The 13,594-nt window shown below is 43.6% G+C and overlaps 1 protein-coding gene across 1 annotated transcript in view; it reads left to right on the forward strand.

The window, feature by feature from the left end:
• The window catches only part of LOC134965359 (nicotinamide N-methyltransferase-like), a 50,351-nt gene extending 40,924 nt beyond the window's left edge, over positions 1 to 9,427 (forward strand). The window contains exon 3 of the mRNA XM_063941827.1: positions 9,004 to 9,427. Coding sequence (XP_063797897.1) covers positions 9,004 to 9,427 — 424 coding nt within the window. The remainder of the gene's footprint in view (positions 1 to 9,003) is intronic.
• Positions 9,428 to 13,594: the final 4,167 nt, after the last annotated feature.

Here is a 13,594-nt window from a genome sequence, read left to right on the forward strand (position 1 = left end):
CCTAATCTCCCTCTGCCTCCCTGGACTAGCGCGTGGCACTGGTAATAATTCCGAGAATATTACCTTAGATGTCCTTGCCTTCAGTTTCTTTCCTAAGTCCCTATAGTCTTTCTTAAGGACATCCCACCTTCCGCTAACTTTGTCATTGGTGCCAACGTGCACCAAGACCGCCGGGTCTTTGCCAGCCCCCTCCCAACAATCTATCTACCCGGTCCGCAATGTGCCGTACCCGAGCACCCGGGAGACAACAGACTGTACGGCGATCACGGTCCCGGTAGCAGATTGCCCTATCTGCCTTCCTGATGATAGAATCCCCTACCACCACCATTTGACTAGGTACCTCTCTATCTTTTATCCCAACCGCGCCTGAGGGACCGCACCTCTGGATGCTAGAGGGAGCAGTCTCCTCCGGCACCGTCATTTCTTCACTATCATCCTCCGATTCCTCGTCCAATCGGGCAAATTTGTTCGGGTTTGATAGTTCGGAGATGTCGTGCCTCCCCCTCTTTTTCTTCCTTCTAACTGTGACCCAACTGGCTACCTGATCATCATCCTCTTCTACCAGTGACCCCTCCCGCAACTCCTCCACCGTTCTGTCTAAACTACGCTCGAGATTGTGAATCTCCCTCAGTCGCGTAACGGTTTGCTCTAGATCAGTTACCTGGGCTTCCAGGGCAACCGTTCGCACACACCTCGTGCAGATGTATTCACACTGGGCCGGTAGCTCCAGGTGTGCATACATCTTGCACGACATGCACTGAGTGAGGTCCTCAATCACAGCCCCTCCCATATTGTTTGCAAGGTCTAACTCCCTGTTACACTCAAAGAAAAAGCAGCAAAAATAAAAAATAGAAGACAAGCAATATCACTTATACAATAATTAAGCTGGCTTATACTTATCTATCTTTGTGCGGTTCTTGGTCCTTCACTTTTATGCAGCCGTAGTACTCTCTCCTGTGGCACCTATACTCCACTTAGCAGTTGCAGTTGTTCCAGCTCACTGCTCCTCCTTTTCACTCAGCTTCCAGCTCCTGCTAAAAAAAAAAAAAAAAAGCCCCTCACACCCGCACAATCACAGCCCCTCTGCTACTCCAAGTAAGAGACCCTCTCACTCACTCACAATGTCAGCCCCTTGCAGCCTCACCAGAAGTTTACTGGCACTGCAAATGTGTGTTCCTGATTGTGTATTATAAAACTCATCTTTTTCTGTATTCTAACTCACCTTTTTACGGTTTCCAACTCTCACTTAGAAATCCCAGCAGCACTTGGAAGAGACCAGCCCCACAGAGCAGGCTCAAAGAGTCTAGTCACTGCTTATATAGGCTCACCCAGCTGCTTCAATCAGCCCCTCCCCCTCCTGATTACTCACACCTGAGTTAACCCCTCTGGCTATCACCTCACACTTTATTTGCTTTTTTTATTTTTTCCCTCCAAAAGAAAAAAAAAAAAACAACAACAAAAAAACCCAGCACAGATATAATAAAACAAAAAGAAACAGTATAGATACAAACAATCAATCAGAATCAGATTACTTTCTATCACAAAATTACTATCTTTATATGGCTAGACAGAGATTAATAAGAGTTCACCTTTTTACTGTTTCCAACTCTCACTTAGAAATCCCAGCAGCACTTGGAAGAGACCAGCCCCACAGAGCAGGCTCAAAGAGTCTAGTCACTGCTTATATAGGCTCACCCAGCTGCTTCAATCAGCCCCTCCCCCTCCTGATTACGCACACCTGAGTTAACCCCTCTGGCTATCACCTCACACTTTATTTGCTTTTTTTATTTTTTCCCTCCAAAAGGAAAAAAAAAACAACAACAAAAAAACCCAGTACAGATATAATAAAACAAAATGAAACAGTATAGATACAAACAATCAATCAGAATCAGATTACTTTCTCTCACAAAATTACTATCTTTATATGGATAGACAGAGATTAATAAGAGTTCACCTTTTTACTGTTTCCAACTCTCGCTTAGAAATCCCAGCAGCACTTGGAAGAGACCAGCCCCACAGAGCAGGCTCAAAGAGTCTAGTCACTGCTTATATAGGCTCACCCAGCTGCTTCAATCAGCCCCTCCCCCTCCTGATTACTCACACCTGAGTTAACCCCTCTGGCTATCACCTCACACTTTATTTGCTTTTTTTATTTTTTCCCTCCAAAAGGAAAAAAAAAAACAACAACAAAAAAACCCAGTACAGATATAATAAAACAAAAAGAAACAGTATAGATACAAACAATCAATCAGAATCAGATTACTTTCTCTCACAAAATTACTATCTTTATATGGATAGACAGAGATTAATAAGAGTTCACCTTTTTACTGTTTCTCACTCTCACTTAGAAATCCCAGCAGCACTTGGAAGAGACCAGCCCCACAGCACTTGATAGTGCAATTATTTTAAAAAGCTGTTTGGCAACTAATAGTCATTGCACAACCTTATACATGCTGTAGATTGTAGAGAGTAGAATATACAGTACAGCACAATATACCATCCTCTATAAGTGAGTAGAAACGGTACAAAAAAAACAATCTGCAATCTATCTCTGTAGCTGACACGCTATAAAATGAGATATTGTCAAACAATTAATTTCTTTAAAATATTGTAGAGACTGTAGTCCTTTCATTTCAGCAGATAAGGATTATCAAACATGTTAGTTTATAATGTATTTTATTATACTCCAGTCCAGAGGTTCCAAAACGCGGTCCTTAAGGCACCCTAGCGGTCCAGGTGTTAAGGATAACCTTGTTTGGGGCACAGGTGACTTAATTAGTACCACAGTTAATTTGATAAATCCATCTGTGCTCAATCATGGATATCCCTAAAACCTGCACTGTTAGGTTGCCTTGACAACCCTCTGCTGTAGTCATTTCTCCATTTACTAGGACAGTATCCAAACATGATATTCTTCCTGAATGAGATCTATAACACAGAATGAAATAAATAGGTTCTATGCATTTCCCGAGTAGAAATTAGGCAGAATTAGTAATCCTCCATTATGTGGAAAATGACGCGTGATGATGTTAGGGATATGCCACAACATGTTCACATTTTCTTTGTGTAAATAGTGTCATTTAATATTTAATAAATGGGACAAATATAAGAAAATATACTGAATGAGTATTGCAGATCAGATGGTAATAAAAAAACACAACAAATGTAATAACACATGAGGAATAGCAAATTCAGCAAAAGGCCACATTGTGTAATACATTCTCAGATAAAGATATTATTGCATTATTTCAAATTAGTAACATACATAATTAAAGATAATACCACCAGGATAACAATAATTAGCATTATAAGACCAGTAGATGTCACAGAAATCGAGACAACTGAGCAAAGGAATTACATTTAGGAATTTACCCTCCGTCAGGCGCACCAGTGGGACTCCCAGGTTTAGGCTCAGTGCGCCTGACAGGCGCATGTTAGAAAATCATCATTAGCTCCTAATTAACTAAATTCTAACGCTCTTAATGTGATCAGTGACCTTCATTAGGATGTACAAAGAGAGAAATTGTAGGTTTTATGGGCCATTTCTGCAGAAAATCTGAAGCAACAAAGAGAAAACATGAACATGAGTATAAGTTTGGCCACCCTGGTAAAACCTACATATTTCCGCAAAATATCCACAACCTTTGTCATTTTCATGCATGAAATGAGCAAAATAAACAATAAATACAAAATAATTGAAAATAAAAGGAATAACGAACCTTCAAAAGTCAGAGGAGTTTGGGTGCAGTATGCCTGAGAGGCCAGGAGCGTCACTACTGCACTCCACGCAGATGGCGGGAAAACTGACCAGGGGGGTTTCGAACAGCACCTAGAGATAGGAAGGAACTAGGAGGGACAGACCCCTGTGCCCCCTTGGGGCAGAGAGGGGAGCGAGAACAGCTTTGCGGTGCCTGTCAGGCCAGCTGCACCTGACTGAGGGTTAAAAAAACAGATAGGGTGTAAGGCAGAGACTCATAGTGCCACATGTAATAATGTCAGGTGCAGAATTTGGTGATATGTTATTGATTAAAATCCTTGCGGTTAAATCCAGGGGCTGGCTGGCAACTTTCAGCATTGGGGGCAAGCAAAAGCAAGTGGCCCTGGCTTTTCTACTAGCGCACATACCCTGCCGACATGTGAAAAAGGACAAGTTACAAAGTGCGCTTATTATTTTTTTATACATCCGAATGATTTTCTGTTGCCAGTGAAATGTTAGATGTTTGTAGATACCGTACAAATCTGTGATTTTCTCGACGTTATCTGTTTTCATACATGCCGAATATTGCTGTAAGTGCCAAATAGTGCTTGTTATAGTACATTTGATCACCGCTTGTGCATGGGGAAAAGGGTACAGTGAGAGACACTGCAGGGGGCAGTGGGAGAGACTGCACGAGCAAGGGAGATAGTAATTAAGTACAAGAGATCTTTAATATAGGGATGGAGCATAATAGATTGGCATACTACAATTCAGGAATAAACAGATACACAGGTCACCAAAGGAAAATTACAAAGGGCAAAGAGAAATGATGTTGGTGGTAACACCGTGATAAAATAGATGGCATAAAAGACAACAGACTGAACCCATCCAAGGACAGTATGGAGACTCCTCCAAGTGCTGCTATTATGCCATCAGACTCCTCCACATGCCACAATTATGCCATCACACTCCACCTCATGCCACTATTATGCCATTAGATTCCTCCACATGCCACTATTATGCCATCAGACTCCACCTCATGCCACTATTATACCATCAGACTCCTCCACATGCCACTATTATGCCATCAGACTTCTCCACATGCCACTATGGTGCAATCAGAATCCTCTGCATGCAACAATTATGCCATCAGACTCCTCCACATGGCACTATTATGCCATCAGACTACTCCACATGCCACTATGGTGCCATCAGAATTCTCCGCATGCCAAATTATGCCATCAGACTCCTCCACATGCCACTATTGTGCAATCAGACCCCTCTGCATTCCACTATTATGCCATCAGACTCCACCTCATGCCACTATTATGCCATCAGACTCCACCTCATGCCACTATTATGCCATCAGACTCCTCTGCAAGCTACAATTATGCCATCAGACTCCTCCTCTTGCCACTATTGTGCAATCAGACTCCTCCACGTACCATTATTGTGTCATCAGACTCCTCCGCATGCCACTATTATGCCATCAGACTCCTCCTCATGTCACTATTGTGCCATCAGCCTCCTCTGCTTGTCACTATTATGCCAACAAATTACTTCACATGACAATATTATACTATCAGACTCCTCCAAGTGCTACTATTAGGCTATGAGAGTTCTTCACATGCCACTATTATGCCATCAGATGTAGTGTCAGCAGCTGCCAGGTCCAGCATTGAAGTAAAGCTGGGTACACACCACACGATGTGTGTAACTATTGACATCAGAAGGTTTGGGAGCTGGCAGGAGTGGCAATACCAGCAAGTGCATAAACACTTGCTGATGCTGGCAGCAATGATGGTGGCGGCCATGCTGCATTTGGCGGCATGGCTCTCGCTAGCAGTGACTTCCATTGGCTCTGCATGTAGGGGTGATGGAGGATGTTGCTGATGCCACATGGTAGTGCCCATTGTCAGCGACATAGCAGGTTCACATAATCCCAGATCAGATGACACTTTCTCTAGTGTGTACCCATCTTAAGGCTGATAGAATGGGCCACAGGACTTCGGCAGATATTGTAAGGACCATTTCCAACGAAACAGGTAGGGCTCCCTGCTGTTTGCTAGGCACCCCTCCTGCTCAGACCTCGTTACACTCCCATACAAAAAAAGCTATCTAATAAAATACAAAAAGGGTACAGATGCATGCACTCCTTGTCATTGAAAGCCCCCCTCTGTCCAGGGCAGTGGTAGCATTGCTGTCATCATCTCCTCATTGTCTGGTGGGTGTGTAGCTTATCTTTGCATCAGTCATGACTGTGGGAGGAAGTGAGCTGCACGAAAGTTGCTGACTGCACTCAACACAGCCAGACAGTGCTAAAACACATACTGTACTAGGCAGCCCCCCCCCCCCCCCCCATTTGAGCCCTGCTATTCCCCACCACCTCTTAAAGCCCCTTCATTCTAGGGATAGCTATCGGTGAGAAGTCCGGACACAGCAATCAGCAGTAAGCAGCAGCAGCCTGACATTGACAGTTGGAAGGCAGGGAGAGATCCTTCCTGGTTGTCAGGAATATGAGCAGGCACAACAGAGCAACGGCCCCTGTGTTGCATAATTGTACAAGCCCGGCGGGCAAATGGCACTCTGCCCCCCCCCCCCCCCACACCCTCGCCCAGCCCGACACTGGTTAAACTGCTGAGATATCACAAACTCCCCAACTCTTAGACTATTACATGTGGCCCATAAGGTTTGTAAGTTCACCAATAACTGGATTTTTATTTGGAACAGTTAACTGTCCCTTCCTGTCTAATAGTAACATTTTTAGCAATAGATCGGTGTGAGTTATTACTGCCCCCAGGTATACATATAGGACTCCCCACTTACTGTGTGCTACAACCCTTCTTCTTTGAAGACGTTGTGCACAACAATCTTAAAATGCTGTAATTATAATTTGACAATATAACTCACTTAATCCATTTCTCTGTATAAAACTTTTACATCATCAGTTTTATTTACTCTAAAATGATGCATTTTTGTAATAATGGAACGGTCGCCCTCTACACTGTGCATGTGCAGCTCTTGTTGCAGCTATTGCACTTATGGGTCTATTTACTAAGCCTTGGATAGAGATAAAGTCGCTAGTGGAGATAAAGTACCAGCCAATCAGCTCCTAACTGTCATGCCATGGGCTGTGTTTGAAAAATGACAGTTAGGAGCTAATTGGCTGGTACTTTATCTCCAGCGACTTTATCTCCATGCAAGGCTTAGTAAATAGAACCTTTAATCACAGAAACAGAATTTTAAAAAACAAACTTCCCAGATGATTTCCGCATCCCCACATCAGACATTTGCATTTCAAAATGCAACCATAGCAACCATATGCAGCTACTCGTATCTTCCATATGCAACTCTGCACTCGGCTCTTCACTGATCCAAAAAATACCCGACGTGCCCTCAAATCCCCACTGGTCACAAAAGTCCCAACGTGCAGGGCTGGCATATCCAGGGTGCCTGGCCCAGAGGGCACAGCCTGCTGAGGCTGCCTGTTAGAAAAATGAAGGATGTCTCTGACATCATTATTATACTTAATGCTGGTGACCAGCTATTATATCTACCTGCTGCACTCTGCTCCTCTGGTCATCAGTGTTATCAGCCAGGTGCAGCAGGCAGGAAGCAGCAGCATGGGTGCCTCACCCTGTTCCCTCTCCTTCCCTTCCCACTAATAAATATTATTAATACATGTATTAATAGGTGCTGGGTGGAAGGAGGTTAATGAGTTGTAAGATGGGGTTTAAAGAGTGCTGGTGGAGAATAGATTAAGAGGTGCTATGAGGGGGTTAATTGGTGCAGTTGGAGGGGAGTTTATTGGTGCTGAGAGTGAATAGATCAATGGCTACTGGGCTGGGGTAGGGAGTAATTTGTGCTGTGAGGGGGGTTATTGAGTGTTCGTGGCGAATGGATTAGCAAGTGATGGGTGGAGGGAGGTTGATGGGTGCAGGCAATGTGAACAAATGTGTTAATAGGTGCTGTGAGGGTATATTGATAAATGGATGTGCATGTGAAAATTACTCACCCATTGTCATAGACTTTGTTTATCATGTAAGTTTGTTTTTATGTAAATTGGACTGAAGGAGCACATTAGGGTTTTAGGAGCAATAATGTAAGTCTATGCCTAGGGCACCTAGAAACCATGGACTGTCCCTGCCCACATGCCAGCAATAACTGTACATGCCAATAAATGCTCCCACTAACCAAACAGTGGCACAAATGCTCTGAGATCCACATGTAATGTATGAAAGAGGTTACACGATGATGAAATCTGATGCTCTGATCATGTTCAGTCTTATTTGCTTTTGAATTGATTCTAGCTGGGTTTTAAGCAGAGAATAAGGGGATAATTCAGACCCAACCGCAACAGCAGCGGCGCGGCCATACACATTGTGGTTGCATCCCCCATGGATGTGACTGCAATATGATTGACAGCGGTGAGCGTTGCGGGGGCAGAGTTACATCATTGTGGGGGTGATGGTGTTGAAAACGGGGTTGGATCGGCAGCATTTTCAGGACAGCTGCGTGATGTCACATGCAGCCACTCCGATAAAAAAATGGCCACTGTCCGCTTGACAGCTCAGCCATGCTGCGCTGCCAGAAGTCAACCTAAGGCCCGATGTCTCTGCAACCAAAATTAGGATGCATTGGAGGGTGGCCTCACACATGCTGGGTGGCCTTTCCATGTGCTGGGCGACCCCCAGTATGTCCAGAGATGGCTGCATATGCAGTGATCTGCGTCATCTCTAAATAGCCCCCTAAGTCTGAATAATGGGAAAAAAACTGTATTGCACTGAGTGTTTCAGATAGGGGTACCTAATGGACACTTTTTCCCCACCACTGCCATATTAAATGCACTTGAAAGATGAAAGCGGTTCCTCATTGAAAGTATAGCATAGTGCCCAATCTCTTCCAACTTTGAGAAACCAATCCAGAAAACAAACAATTCCTACCTAAATTATACCTTCCTACCCATTGAATCTTCATATACAGAACATATGGAGCCACGCTAGTCATGGCTCTATCTGTTCCTGGGTGGACCTGACCTGGTGCACCTAATGCCGTGAGCATCTTCTTCCAGACGAGCGTGCACCCATGATGGAGACATGCCCCATTCACCAGAATGGGAGAGCGTCTCTAGGGCACTCCCGGCAGGGCTAAGGGGACGGAATACCTAGTTGCGCCAGGACTGCACGCCTGTGATGGATCCACACTGGATGAGTGCGGCTCCATCTGTACAACTATATCTTATTTTCTAATGAGGTGGCATGACTAGTCCTAGATCCTAATGAATCTTTTGTGTTTATATATTTCAGTGACCCATGTCAGGACAAAGACATGACATTGAAGACGGCAATAACAAAGATTGTGAAATGTAACATTGACAATGAGAATCTCACAGACCCGGAGGTGCTCCAACCAGCAGACTGTGTCATCAGTGTATGTATGCTGGATACCATCAGCAAAGACCAAGCTGATTATATAAAGAATCTCAGAAAATTCATGAAGTTACTGAAACCTGAAGGATACCTGATATTGGTGGGGGGTTTAAATGCAACTTATATGAAGATTGGGCAGGACAAGATACATTGGTTCAAATATGATGAAATCTTTGCAAGAAAAGTTCTCACTGATGAAGGGTTTATTATTGACCACTGTGTTGTCCACAAAAGAACATCAGTGAGTGACCTTACAGACTATGAGGCACTTTTGTTTATTACAGCTCACAGAGAGTGTTAAGGTCTGACTCAGAGACGCATGCTTTGTTGATGTTGGGTGCAGTTAAGCATTTTAATTTTACTGCACATGCATATAAATCACACTACTCATAAATCCGGATAATGGGGGTCATTCCGAGTTGTTCGCTCGCAAGCTGCTTTTAGCAGCTTTGCACACGCTAAGCCGCCGCCTACTGGGAGTGAATCTTAGCTTATCAAAATTGCGAACGAAAGATTAGCAGAATTGTGAATAGACACTTCTTAGCAGTTTCTGAGTAGCTCCAGACTTACTCGGCATCTGCGATCAGTTCAGTGCTTGTCGTTCCTGGTTTGATGTCACAAACACACCCAGCGTTCGTCCAGACACTCCTCCATTTCTCCAGCCACTCCCGCGTTTTTCCCAGAAATGGTAGCGTTTTTTCACACACACCCATAAAACGGCCAGTTTCCGCCCAGAAACACCCACTTCCTGTCAATCACATTACGATCACCAGAACGAAAAAAAAACCTCGTAATGCCGTGAGTAAAAAACCTAACTGCATAGCAAATTTACTTGGCACAGTCGCACTGCGGACATTGCGCATGCGCATTAGCGACTAATCGCTCCGTTGCGAAAAAAAATAACGAGCGATCAACTCGGAATGACCACCACTGTTGATAACTCCAGTGGTGCGCACACTAGGGCACTTTTTTGTGGAACAATATGCACAAAGAATGAGAGCATCGACAGCAAAAAATGACATGACATCTCCAGACTTCAAACTCCTAGCCAAATATTTGCCCACTTAATACATCCCATAGTATTGTATGTCATGTGCATGTGGCACATTACATTGGTACTTTCGTCAATTACTGTGATTTGAATGGAGATTGTCAGGTCACACATTCTCTTCTCTTAAACCTATTTCAGGTCTATATATGCCAATTATATAATACTAGTATCCACAGTTTAAACCTTGTGTCAGCATGCTATAATAATTCATTTAATAATAATTCCCAAGGTGAAAAATATTTGTGAAAGATGATAGCTTAAACCATGAATGTGCTGCTACCTTCTCTCATGCGGGGACTCCAGTGTGCGCACTGCTGGCGTTACCAACAGTCTGTTGCCAACATGCACATTTCTCATGGGTGGCTTGTTCACGGTTAGTGTGTCTGATACACTGACCATGAACAAGCCTCTCAGGTTACATGTGCACTTTGGGCAAATACTGGTGGTCATTCCAAGTTGTTCGCTCGCAAGCTGCTTTTAGCAGCTATGTACACGCTAAGCCGCCGCCTACTGGGAGTGTATCTTAGCATAGTAAAATTGCGAACAAAAGATTAGCAGTTCAGTCAGTTTCGTTCCTGGTTTGACGTCACAAACACACCCAGCGTTCACCCAGACACTCCCCCGTTTCTCCAGCCACTCCCGCGTTTTTCCCAGAAACGGCAGCGTTTTTTCGCACACACCCATAAAACGGCCAGTTTCCGCCCAGAAACACCCACTTCCTGTCTATCACATTACGATCACCAGAACAAAGAAAAAAACCTTGTAATGCCGTGAGTAAAATACCTAACTGCATAGCACATTTACTGCGGACATTGCGCATGCGCATTAGCGACTAATTGCTCCGTTGCGAAAAAAAAATAACGAGCGATCAACTCGGAATGACCACCACTGTTGATAACTCCAGTGGTGCGCACACTAGGGCACTTTTTTGTGGCACAATATGAAGTGGAGGGACTATAATATGACATAAGATGAACTGGTGTAGTGAAATGTGGTGTAATGTGTACTGAGGACACTGTCAGGGGCAGATGTACTACATATTGGAGAATGATACATTGGAGAGAGATAAACTAACTACCAATTAGCTCCTAACTGACTTTCTTCAAACACAAATATAGAGGAAAAAGGAAGGGGGGGGCTGCTTGACTGCAGATCCTATATCTAAATATATTAAAAGGGGTTATAATGCTGAGGCTTCTACTACTATGCTGGAGGAAGAGAAATGCAGATGCACACTCCCAGCACTTAGAAAACTGATAGTAAAAAAAATTAAATAAGCCCTCACAATTAACATGGAGTATAAGTGAACTTCTTAGCACACATTTGCGCAAATATGCAGTCCCATGTACTGCAACCAGATGACTTCATCACATCGGTACATAATATCCCTAATACTATCACATTATTTACATTAATCATGGCCAAACCTATCACATAGTGATATGTGAAATGCAGAAATCTGAGTAGATTAAACAGTTTATGAGAGCTTTATGGGAGTGTTGCAGACATAAAGTGGTTGCATACACAGAAGTTTATTCGCTCACATTGGAGGCCACACTCAGATGGAGAAAATGTATCTGCTAGCTGGGGCACATTTCTATGGTGCAACCGATGATAGTGTGTAAAGATGAACCAAATGGTATTACAGCTTCTAAAGATGTTGGAAGTCAGCGTCTCAGTCCTAAAACACTTTTACACCATGGGAAGAATTTTTATTAGCATCTTGAATTTTTCCGAGATGCAAGTACGGCAAACATAGCAGTCGCAGCATGTGACTCAGATCAGCCCCTAATTCTCAGAAGCAATTAAAACATAAATATACATTGCTACATTTTACATTCTGGTCTCTAAGCCCTATGACAAAGTTTACAATTGAGAAATCTGACATAGCTAGTTTACTGTCCAAGTTGGACTCAACATGGCTAATTCAATACCCTAGTTAGACTTGTATAGCTAGCTCACTACCCTACTTAGATTCAGAATAGCTACAGTAGCTCACCACCCTAGTGAGACTCAACATAGCTAGCTCACTACCCTAGTCAAACTCAGTAGAGCTACAGTAGCTCGCCGCCCTACTCAGACTCGTCATAGCTAGCTTACCACCCTAGTCAGACTCGGCAGAGCTAGATCACTACCCTAGTCAGAATTAGCAGAGCTAGCTCACTACCCTAGTCAGACTCAGCATTGCTATAGTAGCTCACTACCCTAATCAGACTTGTCATACCTAGCTCACTACCCTAGTTAGACTTGGCATGGCTAGCTCACTATCCTAGTCAGACTTGGCATAGCAACAGTAGCTCACTACCCTAGTCAAACTCGCTAGAGTGAGATCACTACCTTAGTCAGACTTGTTGTGTCTAACTCATTACATATCTACATATACCCAGAAGTAGGTAGTTCCAAGTGCTGAGAGTTGGAACCTGGGAGAAGTGGTTCCAGATGCCAGTTTAGGAGCATGGTGGTGGCAGCGAGTTACCCACCCACTGCACAGTTAACAGACTCAGGCCTGGCCCAACCCACCCACTTATCTGTCAGCCAGCAGCACCCTCTTTCCAAAGCCAAGCACACACTGCTGTGTGTTGGGCTGCATTTGGTGCAGGGAAGCTGCTGCCATTGAATGTAGCAGTCTCCTCTGCCTGAGGGGTGTGTGCAATTGCACTGAGCATCCCCTCTGATCTGATCCACTGGGCATGTCGGTGCCAATTCGTGGTGAAGAATAGTAGTTTGTAAAGTTATTCTACTAAAGGCTGTGTGACCACACCTCTGCTATTAGGACATGCCCCCTTCATTACCAGGGCTCTCTTTGGCCCTGCATCCAGTCACACTTTCCATGAAAAAAACAGAACCCATGTTTTTCACTGAAATAACGTGATAGTGATAAAATGAATGGCATAATTAATAGATATCTGCATTAGATTTTTCATTCAACAGAATATTTGAAATAAATAAACAAATTAAACCTATGAAAAATTATCAAATAAAAATGATATGATATGATGGGACTCTTAACCTTATATTTTGTTGCACAACTTGTATAGGCAATCACTGCAATCATGTGATATTGGTAGCTGTCAGTGAGACTTCAGCACCTGTCAGCCTGAAGTATCAGCCACTTTTCCGGAGCTATCTGCTCCAGCTGTCCCAGGTGTGATGGATGCCTTCTCCAGGCTGCATGTTTTATCTCTTTCTTGTTGGATAGGATTCAGATCAGGACTCATAGAGGCCACTTCGGAACATACCAATGAGCTGTTCTTACCCATTCTTGGATACATTTAGTTATATCATTTGGGTCATTTTCCTGATAGAGGACCCATGACCTGTGATTGAGACAGAGATTACTGACACTGGGCAGTATGTTTCACTCCAAATGCCTTAATAGTCTTGATATTTCTTTGCACCCTGCACAGATACAAGATA

Source organism: Pseudophryne corroboree, chromosome 10 (genome assembly GCF_028390025.1).
Source record: "Pseudophryne corroboree isolate aPseCor3 chromosome 10, aPseCor3.hap2, whole genome shotgun sequence".
Lineage (NCBI taxonomy): Eukaryota > Metazoa > Chordata > Amphibia > Anura > Myobatrachidae > Pseudophryne > Pseudophryne corroboree.